Source organism: Mastigoproctus giganteus, chromosome 14 (assembly GCF_048544385.1).
Source record: "Mastigoproctus giganteus isolate SK-2022 chromosome 14, ASM4854438v1, whole genome shotgun sequence".
Classification (NCBI taxonomy): domain Eukaryota; kingdom Metazoa; phylum Arthropoda; class Arachnida; order Uropygi; family Thelyphonidae; genus Mastigoproctus; species Mastigoproctus giganteus.
The window spans coordinates 90745496-90766582 of record NC_143588.1 but is presented as its reverse complement, the minus strand read 5'-3'; the positions used below and the strand labels follow the sequence as shown (position 1 = coordinate 90766582).

At 36.7% G+C, this 21087-nt stretch overlaps 1 protein-coding gene across 1 annotated transcript; it reads left to right on the top strand.

The window, feature by feature from the left end:
* Positions 1 to 1478: 1478 nt before the first annotated feature.
* LOC150075343 (uncharacterized) lies at positions 1479 to 19330 on the top strand. Its single transcript, XM_090389297.1, has 2 exons — positions 1479 to 1607; positions 18033 to 19330. Exons 1-2 carry the CDS (start codon positions 1605 to 1607, stop codon positions 18936 to 18938), a joined length of 909 nt encoding a protein of 302 aa, XP_090245423.1. The 5' UTR covers positions 1479 to 1604; the 3' UTR covers positions 18939 to 19330.
* Positions 19331 to 21087: the final 1757 nt, after the last annotated feature.

Below are 21087 nucleotides of genomic sequence, written 5' to 3'. Positions count from 1 at the left end.
TGTCACATATATGCATTGGCAATCTCCTCCTAATCCCATCACCATCACTCTCCTCGCAGGTTTGTGGCATTCTCTTTATCAAAAATACCACTTACAATAAACGCCACTATAGGAAAACAGAACTCATAAAATTCTAATATAGTGATCATTACAAAAGGGAGTAATGCTTCGGGAATCATGAAGCCAGACAATTCTTATCTGATATAATAATTTAGCCATCTTATTAGCAAGATTGCTTTCTATCACATCGAATCCCTGATTATATATCAGCATTGATTCAGCAGTCTTCACATTGATTCAGCAGTCTGTCAGACTGCTGAATCAATGTGAAGTAGCATTCATTTAATAACAATTATAGTCCGTTTTACGACTTCATCTTTATCTCAGAATTACAGAAAGAGGTTGGACTCCTATGAAAAAAAAAGTGCAAAAAAATTGAAAAAATTTCCTACCAGTGAAACGAACTGTCACGTGTCCTCTAATTACATATTTCAAGTAGAATACATCTTGACATTCTTACTCATACAAAACCATTTTAACCAAAAATTCAGTGGAGTCGATTAACAGATATACAAATTGCCAAGTTGTCTTAATTTCATCGTTTATCACCAAGTCCTAACGATGAACACCATCCACTTGCTGAGTTCCTCCCAGTGAACTTGCGATGATTATTAGTAAAACAAGAAATCTCAAAAACGCCAGAAAGACTTGCAATTCTTTCAGTAAGATGTCCAGTTAATTAATAAAATAAATAATGATAAATCAGTAAATACTGACGAATGTGGAAACTTTCGGCAATCCGACTGTGCATAAACAATAACCACAGTGGGTACAGAACAATGGTTGGCTCGATTCCGTTTATATTTCAATTTTAGTTTATTAGTAACATTAAATACAAGATAAGTGTATCTTTAGTTCTGAAACGATACATTATATACAGTACTTGAATAAACGAAGTGAGGATTTCTGTTTTCTCATGAAGATGCACAGTCGCTTATTATCATTGATTGATGTAATTGCTCACATTTGTCCTGGCAGTTACAATCTCCGTTGCAGAAGCAGTTTCTCACTTGTTAGCCGCTTACTGGAGTAATTAGCATGAGCTGTATATTAATACCTAACTCCACTTCCTCTCCAACTACCTCAAATGCGTTATTGTTGGTATCACCGATCCATTTGCAGATCATCTATTTATTATTATTATTATTATTACATTTGATCTCGAACAAATTGCTGCGCACTTTATTGTGAATCAAAGGCTCTAAACATTGTGGTTGTAACTACGGTGGTTTGCTTTTTTCCAATAATAAACAATCGCCGGAAATGGGTGGAGTTAGACATGCAGAATCACGTGACCGGCTTGAACAAGGGAGCCGAGAGCAGTCGAGTTTCGATGTCTAAAGTAATTGCTCTCGCGCAGGCTCCCATGCCTTCGGGGAAAGCATCAGGACCAGTCGCATGTGCATTCCAGCATCACCTGAGGTCAGAAGGTCAAGCTGGGCCTATGTATAAAGGGGAAAGACTGTTGCCAACCCTTTCAGGTTCAGAAGTTTGTGGGATCGGAGGTTTCTGTGGAGCACTGCTGGTCCCAAATACACAGGACTATGGTGAGTAATTCTTCTCATGTACTAATAAACTCATTAAGAGGGAAAGTGAGTGAAAGAGTTGCTTGTGGAAGGTGCAAAGATTTCAGATGATTTTTTTAACGTTTTAATGATTTATTATAATTTCATTTTCAAGTTAAAAATTTCCCTGATAAAAACTAAATGTACATGCCTTTTAGAATTTAAAAAAAAAAGTCTTGTTAATAGGATATTACGACTGTATTCATTGACTAGTTCACAATTTCAAATTTTTCAGAAGTAAATTTAAATTTTGTTTCTATTCTAATTTTAATATAAACATTTAAATTTTCTTTCACTAAAAATATATAAATAAAAAGTGAATAGTCATGATCACGACAAATAGATACTAGATCTCATAAACGTTTACTTGCACTGAAGCAAACTTATTTACTGTTATCATCTTGTTTTAACGTCTATAGAAGGAAAATTTTTGCATATATAATATTTAAAGAAGTGAATTGCTATTTTGAAAGGAAGAATTTCGGAAAATTTAATTTTTACTGTGCACTGTTTCTGTTTTATTTATTTCATCAAAAAACACGATATTTTGCAATATTGCTATTAATAATAAATATTAGATAAAAATAAATGACAAAAAATAAGCATTAAACAACGTAATTAAAAAAAAATATATATATATATAAGTTGATTCAAGTTTCAATGCATTTCGTTTTTCTCATACTTCATACAAATCTTTTTGGGAATAATCGATTTAGCAATATAATACTGATAATAATTCTATTATTGCAAATGAAAATGGAAAATCAGTAATCTGCAATAATCCATTTTACCACTATCTCTTATTATTCTGTTGTAATAACTAAAAGATCGGATTTACTTTACAAGGTGTTTTATAATACGTGAGTCATACTTTCAGGACCTGAAAACAATGAAAAAAGTTCATATAAAATGTGTCCGATTCTGAACTGTTGTGGGGCTATGGCTGTTTGAATTAGAAAATATAGCAATGGAGTTTATTGCTAAAAAGTAATAAAAATAATATAATAAGAACAAGCAGACATATACCGCGCAAAAAGTTAATTCATGTTCAATGTACATGTTTGTTTTGTCTTATTTTTTTATCATTGAAAACGCCATAGTCACTTTTTAAAATTCAAACAGCCAAGCTCCGTTTATACAAAGACTTCATTGTGTTCAGGTTCTGAATCGATCCAGAAATTAAACTCCGCATATTATGAAACACCCTCAGTGATGTCCATTTCCACTTACAGTCTGCCAAACCCCATTTACTTTTTCTGACAGAATCTGAGTCATCGGTTGAGTCAAATACTGCTCATCTCAGTTGCCCAAAGTATTCGCTGTATCATTCCTTTCGCCTCAAAGGTGATACTTGTGCATATGTCTGTTCTGATATTCCCTGTCAGAGGCTTGGTAATTTGGAATCTCCTCTTTTCGATCTTCTCTGGCTTAAAATCTCTCTACCTTATTCTGTCAAATTATTCTGTTGTCTCTACCGTTCTCCCAACTCCACTAATCACTTGCAACTCTTTGACTTCCTCTCTTCGCAACTTGACTTTCTCCAGTCCAACTTTCCAAACAGTGAAGTAATTTTCCTTGGTGATTTTAATGTTTACAACTCCAGCTGGCTTCCGTTTTCTAGTCACACAGACCCAGCTGGTCGAGATGCTGAGTCTTTTCTATTACTAATGACCTCCCACAGACTGTTCATTTACCTACCAGAATATCGGACAATCCTAACCATACAGCCAACACCCTTGATCTTTTTCTCACAAACAATCCCCTCTAAGTACAGAGTCGAAGTGACTGGTCTATTAGGCATCTTAGATCACAACTTGGTGATTGTCTCTTCTCCAATGGAGTCTTTATCTCATGACTATTCCCAACCTCGTGTTGTTTGGCATTACAAGAATGAAGAATGGGATGACCTGCGAGATTTCTTTTCTTCTTTTCCTTGGTCGGATTACTGTTTCAAAACTCCTGATATCAATGTATGCTCAGGTCGTGTTAGTGAAATTATTCTTGCAGGAGAGTACACAACACGGAGATGGGAGAAACCCCTGGGGCCGTTAGACAATGAACACTTTAAACTTTACACTTTATGTGTAAAGTTTAAAGTGTTTTCCAATAAATGTGCTAAGGCTGTTCAAGAAAAGAACGTTGCATATCACAATTGGCTTGTTTCCAATTCTTCAGTTTCATTTTCTGCATACACCAGAGCTCGCAACAATTGTAAAGCAGTTATTAATCAGTCCAAACTAGATTTTGAAAAAGCTAAGGGTAGAAAACTTGCTTCTTGCCCTAATGGCAGCCGAGCATTCTGGTCTCTTGCCAAAGCTATTGGCCGCAACTTTTGCTCATCTCTGCTCCCACCTCTATCAAAACCAGATGGTTCTATTGTAACATCACCCAAGGACAAAGCTGATCAGCTAGCATCCTATTTTTCTTCCAACTCATGTATTAAGGATCTTGGCAAAACACCTCCCGCCATTCCTAGAACGCTCCATTCAATGCCTCCTGTGGTCTTCCGTCAAAAGGATGTCAGATGGATTTTGACCAATCTTGATGCTAAGAAAGCTCCAGGTCCTGGTGGTATTTCTCCACTTGTTCTCAAAACCTGAGCTCCTGAACTTACTCCCGTTCTTTATCGCCTCTTTTCATTTTCTTATTCTAAAGGTGTTTTTCCTTCTGCTTGAAATTTGCTCATATCCAGCTAGTTCCAACAAAGGGTGATAAATCCCTCCCATTCAATTATCGTCCCTTGCAATTACTTCTACACTTTCTAAAGTAATGGAGAAATTAATTAACCGCCAACTCTTAAACTATCTAGAAACTTTCTGTCTGATGAACAATCGCCAGTATGGATTCCGTCAGTGTCGATCCACTGGTGATATTCTGGCTTATGTTACCCATTTATGGACAAATTCAATGGAAAGGTTCGGTGAAACACAAGCAGTTGCTTTTGGAATCTCAAAGACTTTCGATCGTGTTTGGCATAAAGGTCTTCTAAACAAGCTTCCATCTTAAGGTTTGCCAACTGTTTTTTGTAATTGGTTATCCACTTTTCTCTCTGACCGCTCACTGAGGTGATGGTAGATGGCGCTCTATCTTCTACCTTCTCCACTAATGCTGGTGTACCCCAAAGGTTCAGTTCTTTCCCCCCCCCCATTCTTTTCCTCTTTTATATTAATGATCCTCCATTGACTGGAAATCCTATCCATAGTTTTGCTGATGATAGCACATTACATTCCACTTTCCAGTTTGAGAAAACTTGCCCTGCTCAATCAGCTTCAACTTCTCGAATATCACTACCAATTCCTTAAATTCTGATTCCCAGATAATTCTCCAGTGGGACAAAGACAACTTAGTTGATTTCAATCCTTCTAAAACTCAGTCCTGTCTTATATCTCGCAAAAAAAGATTCTTCTGCTCCTATGCTTATCTGTGGTTTTTTTGGTTTTTTTGTTAGTTGTTGGCGCATCGGCTTCTGTGGCCATAATCCACCTTCCAAAGTTTTTGTATTTTACTCTGATGCAAGCTCGAGACGGGATTCGAACCCGCGACCTTTGGGTTGGCATGGGCAACGGTGGGTCTCATTTGAGACCCAACGGCTAAAAGACCAGATGAACAACGGTACAAAACATTACACACCACAATATCCATACACTTTTAAACCTCTGGCCTCTACAGTGTTCTGTATCACACCACAATGTATACTACGCGGAGGTGGGGGAAACCCCTGGTGCTGTTAGACCCTAAACACACTATACACTATACCTTTGGGTTGCCAGGAAGGCACTTTACCCACCTGGCTAGCCCGGTCGGCCTTATCTTTGGTGACACTCTGATTTCTAGGCAAGATGATATATCTCTTTTGGGGATTAACCTGACTTCTAATCTCTCTTGGCACAAGCACATTACAAATATTGCTTCCTCTGCATCTAAACAACTTGGTTTTCTCTTTCGCTCTCGGCGTTACTTTTCTTCCAAACAGCTGCTCACTCTGTATAAATCGCAAATCCGCCCTGCCATGGAATATTGTTCCCACATCTGTGGTGGTGCCCGCAAAACCTCTCTCAGGCTTCTTGATTCCATTCAGAAGAGGGCAGTTAGGTTAATTAATGATTCATCTCTAACATAGTCTCTCCACTCGCTTTCTCATAGACGTACTGTTTCTGCTGCATGCCTCTTCTACAGATACTTCCATGGGCACTGTTCTTCTGAATTGGCTTCTATAATTCCCGCTCTCTCTTTCAAAACAGGCCGAACACGTGCCGCCACCAGCCAACATCCATTTACTGTCCAACTTCAAACTCACAGAACCAACTTTTCATCTTCCTCGTTTATTCATTCAATTGCTGGTTTCTGGAACAACGTTCCTTCATATGTATTTCCTGAAAATTACAGTCTACAGAAGTTCAAGTCCAATGTCAACAAATATCTTCTTTCGTCTTCTCAACCTCCAACCCATGCATAGTACTAAGTGTACTATAGGTTCTAATACCTCTCATGTTTGAGATTTTCATTAAAAAACCTTCTCATTCCGAAGAATATTAAAACAAAGTATATATTCAGTATATATTTGACTACATACTTGTATAGCTATATCTCTCTCTCTCTTTGCATATACATGTACACAGACAAATTCAAGTAAAATGGAAAAGAACCAAGGCATTTAAATAATGTCAGGCAGGCGATTTTACTGGAGTTTAAAACACTTAAAATGCGCATAATGCGTAATTTTTGTTCATGAGATACAAGCAAATAAGTGCTTGTATCTCATGAACAAAAATCTTACAACGCTAATCTAACAAAGCTAATCGTAACTACACCATACGTTCATGTTCAGAGTCGGCAACTCTCGTTAGCTTCGGATTACACTAAAGTTGGGGTGATGGGGTTGGAAGAAATTGTTGGCTGAAAAAAGGAACATATCTTTGAAAGTCTGCAAACCACTGCGCTAAATAATTAAGGACAGGTTTATCGATCCGCAGTAGTTCCATCGCTCAAGGTCCCCAAACCAACATCATTACTGTTTTAACTCTATTTTAGAGCCTCTAAAAATATGGACGTCAGGCCTCCAGACTACCTAAATCTGGCATTGTAAGTAATCATCATTTTCCTGCGAAATCTAATGCATAATTCTTTTATAAAAAGAGTTCGAGAGAAAAAAAAATATTAATGTATGTTGCGGTCTTACTCGATGCGGTTTAAAATTACGTTGACGATCGCTTTAAAAGTAATCTCTTTTAACCTGTAAGGGGCTCTGTTCTTGGTGTGAATACAAAGAAAAAATTTTCACCAGTGTCCTCAGTTAAAAAAAAATGTTCTGTTTACTCCGGCACAGCCACACGTTAGAGGCGTCTACATCTAATCATTTTGACAATGAAGAAAAACAGAGTTCACACTGCACTTGTTTTATGATTCTGGAATCGAGCGTGCATACGAGTGTATAATTTCAATAACCTGGTAAGCACATCTAAGCCTTAATGTTAACCACGTTTTCACTTTACTCTTATTACTTTACTTAGAAGGGGTAGCACACCCGGCCCAATTTAAGTTCCAGTACGTGTGGACCGTTTGCCTGATAATGGACTAAAAATCGAGTTGATAGAACCGTATGATCCCCCACTTCCCAGGACTGGCTAATTCGGCCCATAAAGGCTCCTTCCGTCCCCAAAGAAAGTATTCACACAATTTCGGCTGAAGACGGACATCAAACTGAGACCATTTCTACTCAATGTAGAAGATAAGTGACTAAAATCACTGTGCTGTGAGCGAGGGATGGGACGATGAAATAACAAAATCTGTAACAAGCAACAGAATTTGATTAAAAACCTATCATTTTTCAGCATGACTGCTATTAACCACTTAGAGCCCACCTGATAATATTTCAATTCGTTAGTTACCATAATAAAAGTATCTAATATTATTAAAAGTGTTCGCTATTAGTATTAGTAATGACATATGATACAAGAAAGCAAGCTTATAAAGCACTTCCAGCATCATCTGTCCTTTCCTCCAATAATTTGTCTAGTTCTTCCTTGAATTTATTCAAACTACCCACTTCCACAACAATAGAGAGACGTTTGCTCTGACAATCAACCAGCGGTGATTGGTTGGTGGAACAAATCCTTGTGTGTAGTCTGAGCAAGACAATGAATGCCATCAGTAATGAGCTTATTCAATCCATCCACAGCCTTAAACACCTCAGTTAGATCACCTCGCAGGTGCCGTTTCCAGACGCTGCAATTTGCAGAACTGAAGCCTTTCTTGGTAAGAGGAAAACAACAGGAATCCTGTTGTTTCCCTCTCCAATCTCGTTTCCCTTCTCTGCACCTCTCCCAGCAGCTATACATCCTTCCTAAAATGAAGTGTCCAGACCTGTATGCATTACTCAAGATTTAGCCTGGCTATTGCCTTCTATTGCCTTCTATTGGCTATTGCCTCCTTATCTCTGCTAGCAAAATTCCTGTATATCATTCACAAAACTCCATGAACCTGTTCTGGAAACCTGCCTCCACTGCTCAGAGAATTCCATATCTGATTACCCCCAAAGTCTTTTTCATTTTTCACTACCCTGAGTGTAGTACCACATAGTTGGTACGTTAATCTGGGATTACTGCTGGGATATGCAGTACCTTGCATATGTTAATTCTTCAAACTTCAACTCTCATTTGTCAGCCATCTGCCTAATTTTTTTAGATCTTGTTGTAGTAGCATACTTTGATTACTGTCATTAACCACCCTGTCAACCTTTGTATCATCTGCAGACTCAGACATCAGAGATTAAACCTGCTATATCTTCATCAATATCATTAAATACAGAAAACAACAGTGGGCCCAGCACTGAACCCTGGGGACTCCACTAATAACTTTAATCCATGAAGAGGAGTGTCCATTAATAACCACTCTCTATCTTCTCCCACTCAATCATCCCTTTATCCATACTAGTAACTTGCTCTTAATGCCAAACTGCTCCAATTTATACAGCAATCTTTTATGTACAACAGTATCAAATGCTTTTCTGAAATCGAAATATGTGATATCAAAATTATTTTTTGCATCCAGTTCCTTTGTTACTGCATCACATTATGTAATCCATGCTGTGACTGCTGTATAATTGCATTCCTATTGTATCCTATGTTGCTAAATCTGTTGTCTTTAGACTTTTATAATGACAGTAATTTAATGACCTTCCTTATCTTTAGCCTAAAAAATACCCTTCTATCCCCAAGTTCAGTTATAAGCACGTGATTTAATAAACTTAATGTTTGCAAGAAATTTGAGGTATTTATGTAATTCAACACGAGGAATATGATTTTATGCACCGAAACAAGAGTTTTTGGAACAGGAAAATCTGACAAGTAATAAAAGCACGCACCCCCATCAATGCTAATCTAATGCAGTACTGAGAATACATCTGATATGTTTTCTTTTTCTTACACATTCAGAAGATTCGGAGTGAAGATGGCTATTAGGATGACAACAGGTTGGCCGCAAGCTGAGAAAGTAAGATCCTTAAAGGTATTAAAACTGGAAATTTCAAGGTTACGGCAACAAGGAGGAGACAGTAGAAGTGTCTATAGAAAACAGAAGAGGTGTCTATAGAAGACAGTTGAAGTTCAAGGTTGGCGAAGATGACATATCTCAAGATGACCGTTAGCTGACGCTAACAGCGAAAGGCCAATAGGTTTATGGCACCCAGACAGCTGTCAGTGTTTCAAAGCAAATGGAAGACTTCAAGAAAAGAAACTCAATAAGAGACAGCGGATGGTTTGTGTTCCTCGCCTTTAAATTGGAGCAGTTTTAAAGGTATTAAAACTGGAAATTTCAAGGTTACGACAACAAGGAGGAGACAGTAGAAGTGTCTATAGAAAACAGAAGAGGTGTCTATAGAAGACAGTTGAAGTTCAAGGTTGGCGAAGATGACATATCTCAAGATGACCGTTAGCTGACGCTAACAGCGAAAGGCCAATAGGTTTATGGCACCCAGACAGCTGTCAGTGTTTCAAAGCAAATGGAAGACTTCAAGAAAAGAGATTCAATAAGAGACAGCGGATGGTTTGTGTTCCTCGCCCACTGCTCACCCCTCCCACCGGTGGACTTGCCTGACAATGCAGATAACACTGTCTCTGGAATCGAAACAAATGAGCCAATGCTCTCTTTACAGATTAGTGGAGATTCAATCTTAAAACTACCAATTCTAAACGAATTTTCATTATGAAAAGGTGGAATAGTGGAATAGGCTCTCATCAGGGAAAGCCATTACTGTTCGCTGCTCTAAAGGAAAATAAAATAATTCCTGTGCGAAGCTGTTGTTATTTCAAGGTTTTAGGCGCATCAGCACTTAGGCCATATTGCGCAATTTATATAATAAATCTGTAAATTGCGTGTATTCTGTGATCGATTTGCTGTTTGCTGGACGAAAAAACTCGAGTTTCTGCTTACTGTAACAGTAACCTGTCAGAGGTGTTCACATTTCCTATTAAACACCTGAATTGTACAGACTGGCTCAGATTTGGGAACTTTTGATCTCATGATTATGAGCCATGAAACTAGCGGCATATTTCTCTTTACAAAACTCTTACTCAAAACAAGCGAGTAAGAGTCTTGTAATACCAGCCTTCCACGAAAGAACTGAAAGAACTCCAACAAGTACATATTTATATCATATTTATATTTATACCTGAAGTTTTACAGTTATAATTTAACTTATAACTGTTATATTCGTATGATCCTATTATTCCTGCGTAACATTCGAGAATGTGGCATGTCACGGCATACAAGTGTGAAACTAGTTTCTTGTCTCTCGTTTTCTTCAAAAATAAGTACAGAAACAGATGGAACGTCGAACCAGATTTCAAGATAAAACTGTCTTCGTTTGTTCCCAAAAAAAAATTGTTTTGTGATGTTAAACAACATCATCCTTCAAATTAGTTCTCTTTTTAGTTATTTACAAACTATAAAGTGCACACATAATAAATGACTTATTATTACAAGATTAAATAAGAGTGAAATTTTATTCGCTTTCTCCGTTGTTTTTTTTTTGTATGCATTTATATTTTTTGGCACCTCCTGATAATTGCATATCGTGTAAATTGTAAATAATCCAGTCTAACCGACAATGCAGCTTCGTGACAAATGCTGCATTAATAATTTAAATAATATTATTTATATTATTAAGGTAGCACTTATCCTTTAATATATCAATCGCATTTATTTGAATGAATTTTAGATATTTCAAGCTTATGGCCAGTAAAATGAATTGATAATGGAAATTCTGGTAAAACGACTATGAATTCCCTTATCGAGGGAATTCATAGTCGTTTCATAGTTAAATTCATATTCATAGTTAAATAAATAAATTTTCTGCTTGCACATCAGGGATGTCATCCTTCAACATGTGCTGGGACACCTCATACCTAAGAAGTAACGGTTAATTGCAGAGGCCGCATGATAGATAGTAGTTACCAATAAAAAGTAGAATACAAAAAAGGAGGCACAGTAAATGACAAGTAGATGGAATATAATGAGATGAGAAAAGGATCTCAATCCCTTCACTAGATGTGTGACAGCAATTTGTCACATAACGCGCATGTCCATTCTTCGGATAGCCAAAAGGGTGAGCTATTCAAAATTAACAGTTAGAAGCACCTTACACTAATGTAAGAGAAGCACGTGCCCATTCATCCCAAAGGTAGACCACCATTAACATCCCCAGAGCATATCGATAATTGAAACGGATAGTGACAGGAAAAGGCAAAGGTGCCCTTAATGAGCTGACACGAGAGATACTTGACAGAACTAGGATAGGTGCAGGACAAACACTAATCATAAAAGCAGTAGGACCACTAAACCTATATACGTAGTAGGTTATAGTGGTCCTACAGTTGCTCAAGTCGAGCGTATCTGTCAACAATGAACGTAACCGTCTATCTTGGTACAGAGAACGGAATCATTGGACACTGCAACACTGTCAGAGAGTAATATGAAGTGATGAAACGTGCTACATAGTCCAGGCATCAGATGGCGCACCTAGATATTGCAAAGGCCCAAAGAATGGTTTCACCCGGTTAAAACTGTACCGATAATGTTCGATAGTGGTAGTGTGATGCTATGGGCCCGTTCAGGGTGGTTTGGACTTCGTTCACTTGTTGTGATCGATGAAACCATAAATGTGTTGTAACATTCTCTCTCTCTCTTATCTGCAAAGTGGCAATTCTTTGGAGAGGAGAAGCATTTTATCAGTAGGATAACTCTCCGTGTCACAAAGCAAAACACTCAGGACAACAGCGATTTCAGGAGAATAATGTGGTAAAGCTGCATTTATAGTCCGGAGCCCAGAAATGAATCCAGTTGAAGACCTTTAGGATAACGTGGAACGCAAATGAGAGTCAGAATACGACGACCTAGTTCAAGCACAGAACTACCGCAGTCTTAAGGAAGAAATGGAACAAGAATCCCTTCCCTACGTACAAAAAACTTGCAGTGAGTGTTGTCCCTCAGAGACTTCCTGATGGTATTAAACATTTCTTTTTTTGTAATCATGTTTTGCGTTTAGTATCCCATTAAGGATAACGTATAGTGCCAGAGGAGTTTACAATTACTGCGATTACTTGTTAACAATGGAACGCATATTTTAATAGCATCACATGAGCTTGCCACTTGGCTGCGAATTCTAGTGCCCCCAACTAAATTCACTGAATAATGATGTGAATTATCATATAATAAATAATGGTGAGTGACGTACAAATGAGCTAGGCTCGCGAAGTTGTTTTTTTTTTTTTGTGGAGTGCGAAAGAAGGGGTTATTTGACATAAATGAATTTTAGTTTCATAACAACAAAAAAAATTCTACAAGAAGTTTCAGATAACGAGACATGGAATGTTAAGAAAATTTTCAAAAGCATATGGGAAAAACGGTTAACTATCCTAAAAGCTCGCATTTAACAGTATTTTTAATCCACAATTTTTTTCTTATATCATACTGTTTTCAAGATATAGAATTATAAATGTTTTCGACTAGTTCACGCTAGTGAAACTAGTTTCGGCTAGTAAACGCTAGTGAAAAATTGACACACGAACACTCTGTACGGAAATAATACTGACAAATCTGAGGCGTCTCAAAATTTTTTCAGGAGGGTCAATATGATTAATAGATGAAGATATGTTTCAATTTATATGATGACACTAATCGAACCATGCGAATTTTTATAATGTGAATTTCATCCCAGGAAAGAGTTTTCTTCCCTACATACATTGTTCCTTGTTCGGATGTTGGAAGGATTGAACTCTGTATCCAGAAATGTTGACAATTATTAAGTGGTTGTATTGTGTGGCAATGTACTTAATGGTAAACTATAATCCTTTGTACTTCAAAACAATCAAGGTGGTTTAGTGTCATTAATACTTCACATTAATTCTTTAGATAGTATGAATCAGAGCTGTAATACTCAATATGTTCTACGTTGATAATAATATTAGTAAATTAATAAGAGGAGTTTTTTTAATTGTTTTGAATTGATTTTGAATTGTGTTAAATTGATTATTTAATTATTTATATTTTACTTTAATGTATCGGTAAGTTGTCGATTTTTTCGTTTTTTCCGTTTTAATTTCTGGAGGGTATCATACGGAAGTGTTCCACGTACTATATTGAGGTAAACTCCTCTTATTAATTTACTAACATTAATTCTTTATGAACAATCACGTGATAACTCCTTAACACATTAAGCCAAGGGTTAATAACCTCTCTGTATAGTCACCTATCTTCCAATTTGTTAGACTTGGCGCATAATGGCCTTAGTTGCCAATCAAGAGGGAAGGCATCAACATCCGGTATTCAGAACACTATAACTTGACAATGATATGAAATAAGGAAAACAACTGTTGGAGTATTAAAATTTATTCGATTCAATGAGAGCTTTCAGAATATATGTTTGCCCTTTGTGACATTTTAAACCATGATGTAGTAACAACTTATAATACCATACCTCGTTATCGAGAACACTGCTTACAACATTTTAAGTACCTCATCCTGTATAAAGTCTAAACTTTATATTTCTCAATCTTTTTATATTTATCTGGATAGAAAGTAAAATAATTGCTTCAAGATAATTACTTAGCTGTTGTTAAGAAATTATGTCGGAGTAATTAAATGGCATGGTTCTATTTATTTTTTATGTATTTTTCATACATGAGATGTGCATTTTAGTGCAACTATAGGTGGTTATAATATCCTATTGAGAAAGAACATATCAAAATTAACATCAGATTCTTAAAATCAAAGTCAAAATTTCGTTACCGGTAGGTAGGGGAGAGTTGTTAGCTGGTTATGTTCGCCCAAATCAGTGCTATCTACTTTATGCACAGCATTCCCTTTTAATATGAAAACTTCTCTCAGTCCCGAACGTCAAAAATATTATTGTAAAAGAAGTTTGCTGCTTAAAACTTTGAAGAGCATATCAGTATTTGTGTGAGGAGGTTATTGGAATTATAAACTACAACAAACTGTCGATTATCTGGGGTAGGTAAGAAAAAATTTGCCCATATATTGGAAACTTCAGATAATAGGCAAAAAGAAATCCATAAATGTGACAAAAATGTAAATTTATATAAATAAACGTAAATTTAAATAAGCATTTTATTCATATTTATAAAAGTAACTTGAGAAGATTTGACATAAAATTTAATACGAATCCTAGTACTTTTTGAAAAAAGGAAAAACAACGAAGTTCCCTTTCAAATTTTTTTACTTTCTGAGTGGTACTAAGTAAATTTCGAAGTAAATTTTTTGTCAGCAAGAGCGGCATCTCCTTGTTGTTACATGTTGTTGGACATTCATTAAATTTGACGCTTGAACGCATTTCTCATGTTTATTAATTAGCTGAAGATTTTGTTCAATAGAAGAGCAATCCTATTCGGATTCAAGATGATGATACGGATGCAAATTAAAACAAAAAACGAGAAGAATGTTAAAATTAACCGTTCAATAGTAAATAAACATCACAAGCCTGTACTCGTGATAAGTTTACCCAATAATGTTAAAGGTAAAATATAGATCAATCCTACAAATTTTAAAGAGGAATTATCATGGATATTTTCATTAATAAATACAGTACATTCATTCATTATTTGTTTATCAGATGACAAAATGACAAACGCTCAAAAAGTCTCATTTGAACTGCATTAAGCATCAAGGCATCAATCTCGACTTAAGAGTTCAGTCGATCCCTTCGTTTAATGAAGTGCGCATATATATATATGCAGACTAGTGCGCATATATATATATATATATATATATATATATATATATATATATATATATATATATATATATATATATATATATATGCGCACTAGTCTGCGGCTTCAGAAGACCTATTTCTACATATCGATTTCTGTTTACGGACAAGTATCATTAGTTATATAGGGCTGAATTTAACATCTGGGAAGGCAGGATTAGCAACAAAACTGACATATGAAATATTTGTGACTGGCCGTATTTACTGGCATCCATCTATTTTTCGCAAAAGCTTCGTTTGTAATTGGCCACAGTTAAACCAACCCATGCGGAATTTACTACTCCCCACACCTGGCCAGTCTGCCCCGTCTCCTCTGGGGAGGATTCCACATATAAGAAGCATGCCTCTATTCCGCTGGAATAGAGTGAACTTATTGGTTAAAAGAATCATCCTTTATGACGTCAATGCCATATTTGACCAATTTCAAAAAGAAGACCAATATGGTCTTCTTTTTCTTCACCTCGAGGTCTTCCACCAGTAGTTCATTCTTCTTCTTCTTCTTTCCAAACAAGCTTCCAAAGTTGGCTTAACTGTCACTGTTTAAATCCTTGACCATGACTGCCTCTGTCTCAGGTCAAACAGTAAAAAAAAACTAGGCTTAACAAAGGAGACTAGTGCTAACTTTCACTCTGCGAAACAATTCAAATTAAACTACATTCAAATAAAAAAATACTACCAATGCGTACTTTTACTTTACCTTAATAATGCTAAATTACTTTTAATCTTTAATCCAAATTATCATCAACTGATCTTAAGCAATCCTGTGTTTTCAGTAATAAATATCTTAGGGAATCTAAACAAAATTTTCAATAAACTTTCTGTTATAAAATGTGAGAATCACTCAGTAGTTTTTCCTATGTCACATGACTAGAATTCCAGGTACTGTCCTGTGCCAATACTGAACGTGATGATACCTCTGACGTGTACTTACTCTTCTATCTAATAATATAGATTATTTATTTCTCCATGAAAATCAAATCGCTATCGATGTTATTGGGGCGCTACTTTTAAGGCGAATTCCATTTGTATTTGTCTCTTACTCATGGATTTATTTATTTATTTAGAATACTCGTTCCAGGGGTCCAATCCAATTATACTGCTAATATTATTATTATTATTATTATTATTATTATTAGCCATATGGTGAAAGGAAGCCTGAGGCTTATACTGCACCAGCCAAAAAAAAGTTAATTTACCCTAGGACCCAGAGAGAGAGAGAGAGAGAGAGAGAGAGAGAGAGAGAGAGAGAGAGAGAAAGAGAGAGAGAGAGAGAGATGTAGAAGGAAATCACCAAGAAAGAGAAGAATGATGATATCCAGCTCAGGACCCTGGGTGTGCCAAGCCCATACTCACCAGATGTGAGCCATATATATAAGCAGTGTCAGATTTCCTACTAGGCAAGTAGGCATTTGCCTAATTTGCATAGTGGGATAGCCGGAAATGAGACAAATAACCATTTGCCTAAGGATTCTATCATTAGGTTTTATTAAATTAAAAGAGAGGAGTACTGTATTCCAATATTTGTTTATAGCTAACAGTTTGCCATGTCGTTGGAAAAAAGATGCAATTAATATTTATTTAAACATTTAATTAAGAAGGAATATCAGGATGACAGTGCCGTTCTTGACCTTCCTGGCCTGTTGGCAACTGAAGAATTAAAAAGATAAAAGTATTTTCATATTAATTATTAATTCTTAATAAACAAATGGCCTATGCCTGAAATTTCATTACCCATATAAGTTAGCAATACTAGATGTAAATGTACAAAACATAAATTTTATTTTCTCTGATCCAAATGTTAAACTAAATGTCAAAATAAGCGCCCCGGACAAAAAATTAATCACCTGTATAGTTTTTCAATTAATAATGTATATAATCTTTCCTTTCGCACGAAGCACTTCATTAATTCTGGTTGGTGGGGATTCAAACTGGGCAATTATGGAAATAATCGAACCCATAATTCATTCGAGTTTCGAGGAAGCTGTTGCGTTTTCACTTTTCCTTCAAGACAATCCCATATATTCTCTATAGGATTTAAATATGGTAACTTGGTTGGCCAATTTAAACGCCCTGCCATTCCCTCGCGTTCCTTATGCCAGGTTAAAACAGTAGAAGCCTTGTGAACCGGAAAGTTGTCATCCTGGAATACTGGCGTAATCATGGGTGTCTTACAAAGGTTCAGCAAAAGGCACAACCTGATAATCCAGAATATTTGAATAAGCAGCCTGATTCGTCCTGGTTGGTATTTCAAGTAAGGTACCCACTGCATGATAGTTAAAACATCCTCGAAGCATCACTGGTTGCCTATCACCTTGTACGACGCCTTGCATACAGTCTAGATGAAAAGCTGCAATGCTTCTCATGTGAAATCGATGCCTGACATCATTACAGTATAGGTACAATTTGGAATCGTCAGACAGCGTCACAGCTTTCCAAATCATCAACAGATTTTTATGCCCTAACATATATTAGCCGGGCTTTTTTATACGCAGATATGTTAACAGTGGTCTTTTTCGGGGCACCCTAAAATGAGATCCTGGCAGCAGTTTTTGTCTTGTTTTAAATCGGTTCTCGTTTACTAAAAGCAATATTCGTCATCGATCAGATCGCTTAGAGCAGACTTTCGACCACAATTCTGCCGCTGATTTTTAGTTAATTTCGACTCACGTCATTCCTTAGAAACTATTATTTCTGAAAGAAAATGTTTTAAAAACTTTCTGAAACACAAGCAAATTCAATTACTCCTTTAGGATATCCTTTAGACCTGCCAAATGCTATTAATCCTTTATGCCACTCACTAAAGTGTTTTCTGCATTCCATCTTTCGTGGTGGAAACCCTTTGCTTCTTCAGTACAGGTGGTATATATCTAAATATAAAAAACGGTTAAACTTTAGACTCTAATTTCAGTGGTGCGAGCAAACCAGCGTAGAAGATACATGTGTTCAATCTGTTACACGCCCTAATTACCACAAATGACTAGTTTTTCCTTAATTTTTTATCCCGGTATTCTTAAGTTACATAACTGTCTGTCAAAACTTCAAACTATTCTCTTCTTTTTTCCTATGATTACGAATTTATATTCATATGGAAATCTTTAATATTTCTGTTTTTATATTTCTAGAAAGTTGTACTGATTGCTGTGTTGACCCTTGTGGCGAGTGTCCATGGTGAAAGTGACTCTGCATCATTAGGAGATGAAGTTCCTCCACCTACTCCAGAACAGAATCCAGTACCTGTAGTACCGGAAAAAGGAAAGGACGTTGACCAGCCAGGAAGTCATCACAGAGATGATGGGCACCAGCATGGAGAAGAAGGGCATTATCACGGACACGACCATGGAACAGGAAGTGGTCAGCAAGTAAGTGAAGAAAAACAAACAGAAGATGGTGAACAACAGAAAGGAGGAAGTCAGCAACCAGAAGGAGGTCAGCAACAAGGAGGAGGTGATCAACAACAAGGAGGTGACAGTGGTCAGCAGCAACAAGGTGACAGTGGTCAGCAGCAACAAGGTGGCGGTGGTCAGCAACAAGGTGGTGATGGCCAGCAACAACAACAAGAAGACAAGCAGCAACAGCAAGACGGTCAGCAACAGCAACAAGAAGGCCAGCAGCAGCAGGAATTAAGCGGTCAGCAGCAGCAACAGCAGGAATCAGGCGGTCAGCAGCAGCAACAGCAGGAATCAGGCGATCAGCAGTATGGTGGAGTTTCTCAATTGGAACCAGGGCATAGTGAAGATGATGGCCATGACCATAGTGTTCAACAATCAGATCCAGTGCAGGGAAGCAGTTCGAAACAAGAAGAGAAATCAGGTGAATCCACAGGTGATGATCAGGAACCTGGTGTACAACCTGAAAAGCCAGTTGAAGCTTCTGAACCCCCAAAAGAATCACCATCAGCACCACAAGAAAGTCCTGTGCCAGAAGAGAAAAAAGATGAATCTTCAGATGAAAAGCGTGGGGAAGGAGGAATCTTGACAACCACATCGGGACGCGTGGAGAGAGCCCTTCGCCGTCGCCGACTTATCTAGATGCAAGTGATCCAACTGCGAAAATATATGTCAGTAACCGGTATTGGTGCAAGTGACGCCTGCATCATCTATATAATGGTTATCTCCACGAGATAGAATCACGGGTTTTGGTACAGTTGCGGGCGACTGAGCGGGGATTTTCTTCCCCCTCCTTTTGTACCTCTTTGTATTTTGTTTGGCTCTAAAACGTGGCGGCGAGTTATGAAGACATGGGGGAAATGGTTAATATTTGATAGATTTCAAGCACAGCAATTTTCAAACAAAGGATTAGATCATACAACAGCTGTTCAAGAATTATGAAAAAAAAAAAAAAAAAGCAATCCAAACAAAAGGGGGAGGGAGTTTACGCGGGATAAAGCGAATCCGTTTGTAGAAGTGTAATTTATATTTTTCTATGTTGGTGTATGCAGCTTATTCTGAAAAACCACAGTTATTGATGTGGCATCTATACTACTTACAATAAATTACCCTTTTCTTAAATGTCTAGTTTTGTTATTTTTCAAAAGCAGATCAGTGACTGATCCAGTTTAAACGCTTACATAAAGATAAATGCTAAAACAAATATAATTGCAAAAAAGCACTCTGCACACATTATAATTAGGTAAAAAGATTACGTTTGCCTCTGTTTCAAAAAAAAATAATAATACTTCACTGTTATTCAAAGGCTTTATTCTAGACAGATTGAAGTCCCAACAGCAAAGTAGCTTTTTTAACATGAAAAGAAAGTTTAAACTCAACAGAAGTTTAATGAACAACAAGAAAGCAAAATTTCAGAAAGAGAAAGAATACTCTACAAATATAATTAACAATATATATATTAAATATTATTCTGAAATTGGATAAATTAATCATTCATTTGTTAATTCCCACGTTACGCATTTCACAAGCATAACTATAATATCAATTGTCACAATTAACCAGTTGTGTTTATAATTTTAATAAATTCAGTGACTTCAGATATTTGATGAATTTTATAAACAGTGCTTCAATTTCTCGAGGTTTAAGAGAATATAAAGCATCAAAGTGGAGTATTAAAAATATCAGAATAAAAATCGTAAGTTTCAATAATAATACTCTTTCTAATAGAGTGAAACAATATGTGCTGTTTAAGCAAGTATTTATTAACCATTTGTAGAGCGGTTGGTTCTACATATCGCAGACTCTGAGTAGCATGAGAAAGTATTAAAACGCCTGTTTTTATGGACAAATGAATAAGGTGTATGCAGTGATGAGGCTAGAATTTTTGGGCCCCTATACAAAGTCCACCGAAAATTTTGGGCCCCTATACAAAGTCCACTTTCTGTTTTTATTAGCACGAAATGCCAATGCCTAGGCGGAGCAAAACTAATGTTCAGGAGCCGCCCTACAGATACAAGAGCTCGCTCATACTGTTAAAAAAAGTTGGTATATCAAAATAAACAGTTTAATAATGCCCCAAGTTACATTTAGATTAATTAATATAGTTGATTCTTATTTAAAAATTTATCTTCCTTGCCTTTATGTTTGCGAAATCACAGTAGTTCTTTTTGGCGGCTTTTTTATAATTAATGGCTAGTACAGCGAGATAATTTAATCTAGTTTGTCCTATAGAATTTGTTTAGTGTTTTATTATTTTTAATTTCTTAAATGACCTTTCGACACCAGCCACAGTTACCGGGTATGTAAGCAATAACGTATGGCTCTCTGCTATTATATAATGATATTGTTATTTTATGTAGTTTTTTTTTCCTATAATATTTATAAAAAAAATATTTTATCGGAAAAGATTCGTGGGCCCCTTTATCCATGGGTCCTTAACCTATTGAACCGTGGTAGCTACGCCTGTGGATGTAGGTCCAGCTTTAATAGAATCGAGCTATTCTGGAACTTTTTCGACGAGTCCCTTGTAGCAGGCAGCAGGATTTGTGTTCAATTCCTCCTTCAGTTCACTTGCAATTTTAGATACAGAAGAGGACCGGCGGGGTATTGGCTGTGCCCTAATTCGCAGTTTCAGGTCATCTCAAAGGCATTCAGCGGGACTAAGGTCTGGATTCTGCCCTCTAAGCCAGCTGTTGGATTTCATTTCTCCCTAAGTTTTAATACTGCTCATCGAAATTGGGTGGTTCATTAGCGTGCTGGAACATAGAGGACCCACTTCAATAATACTGCC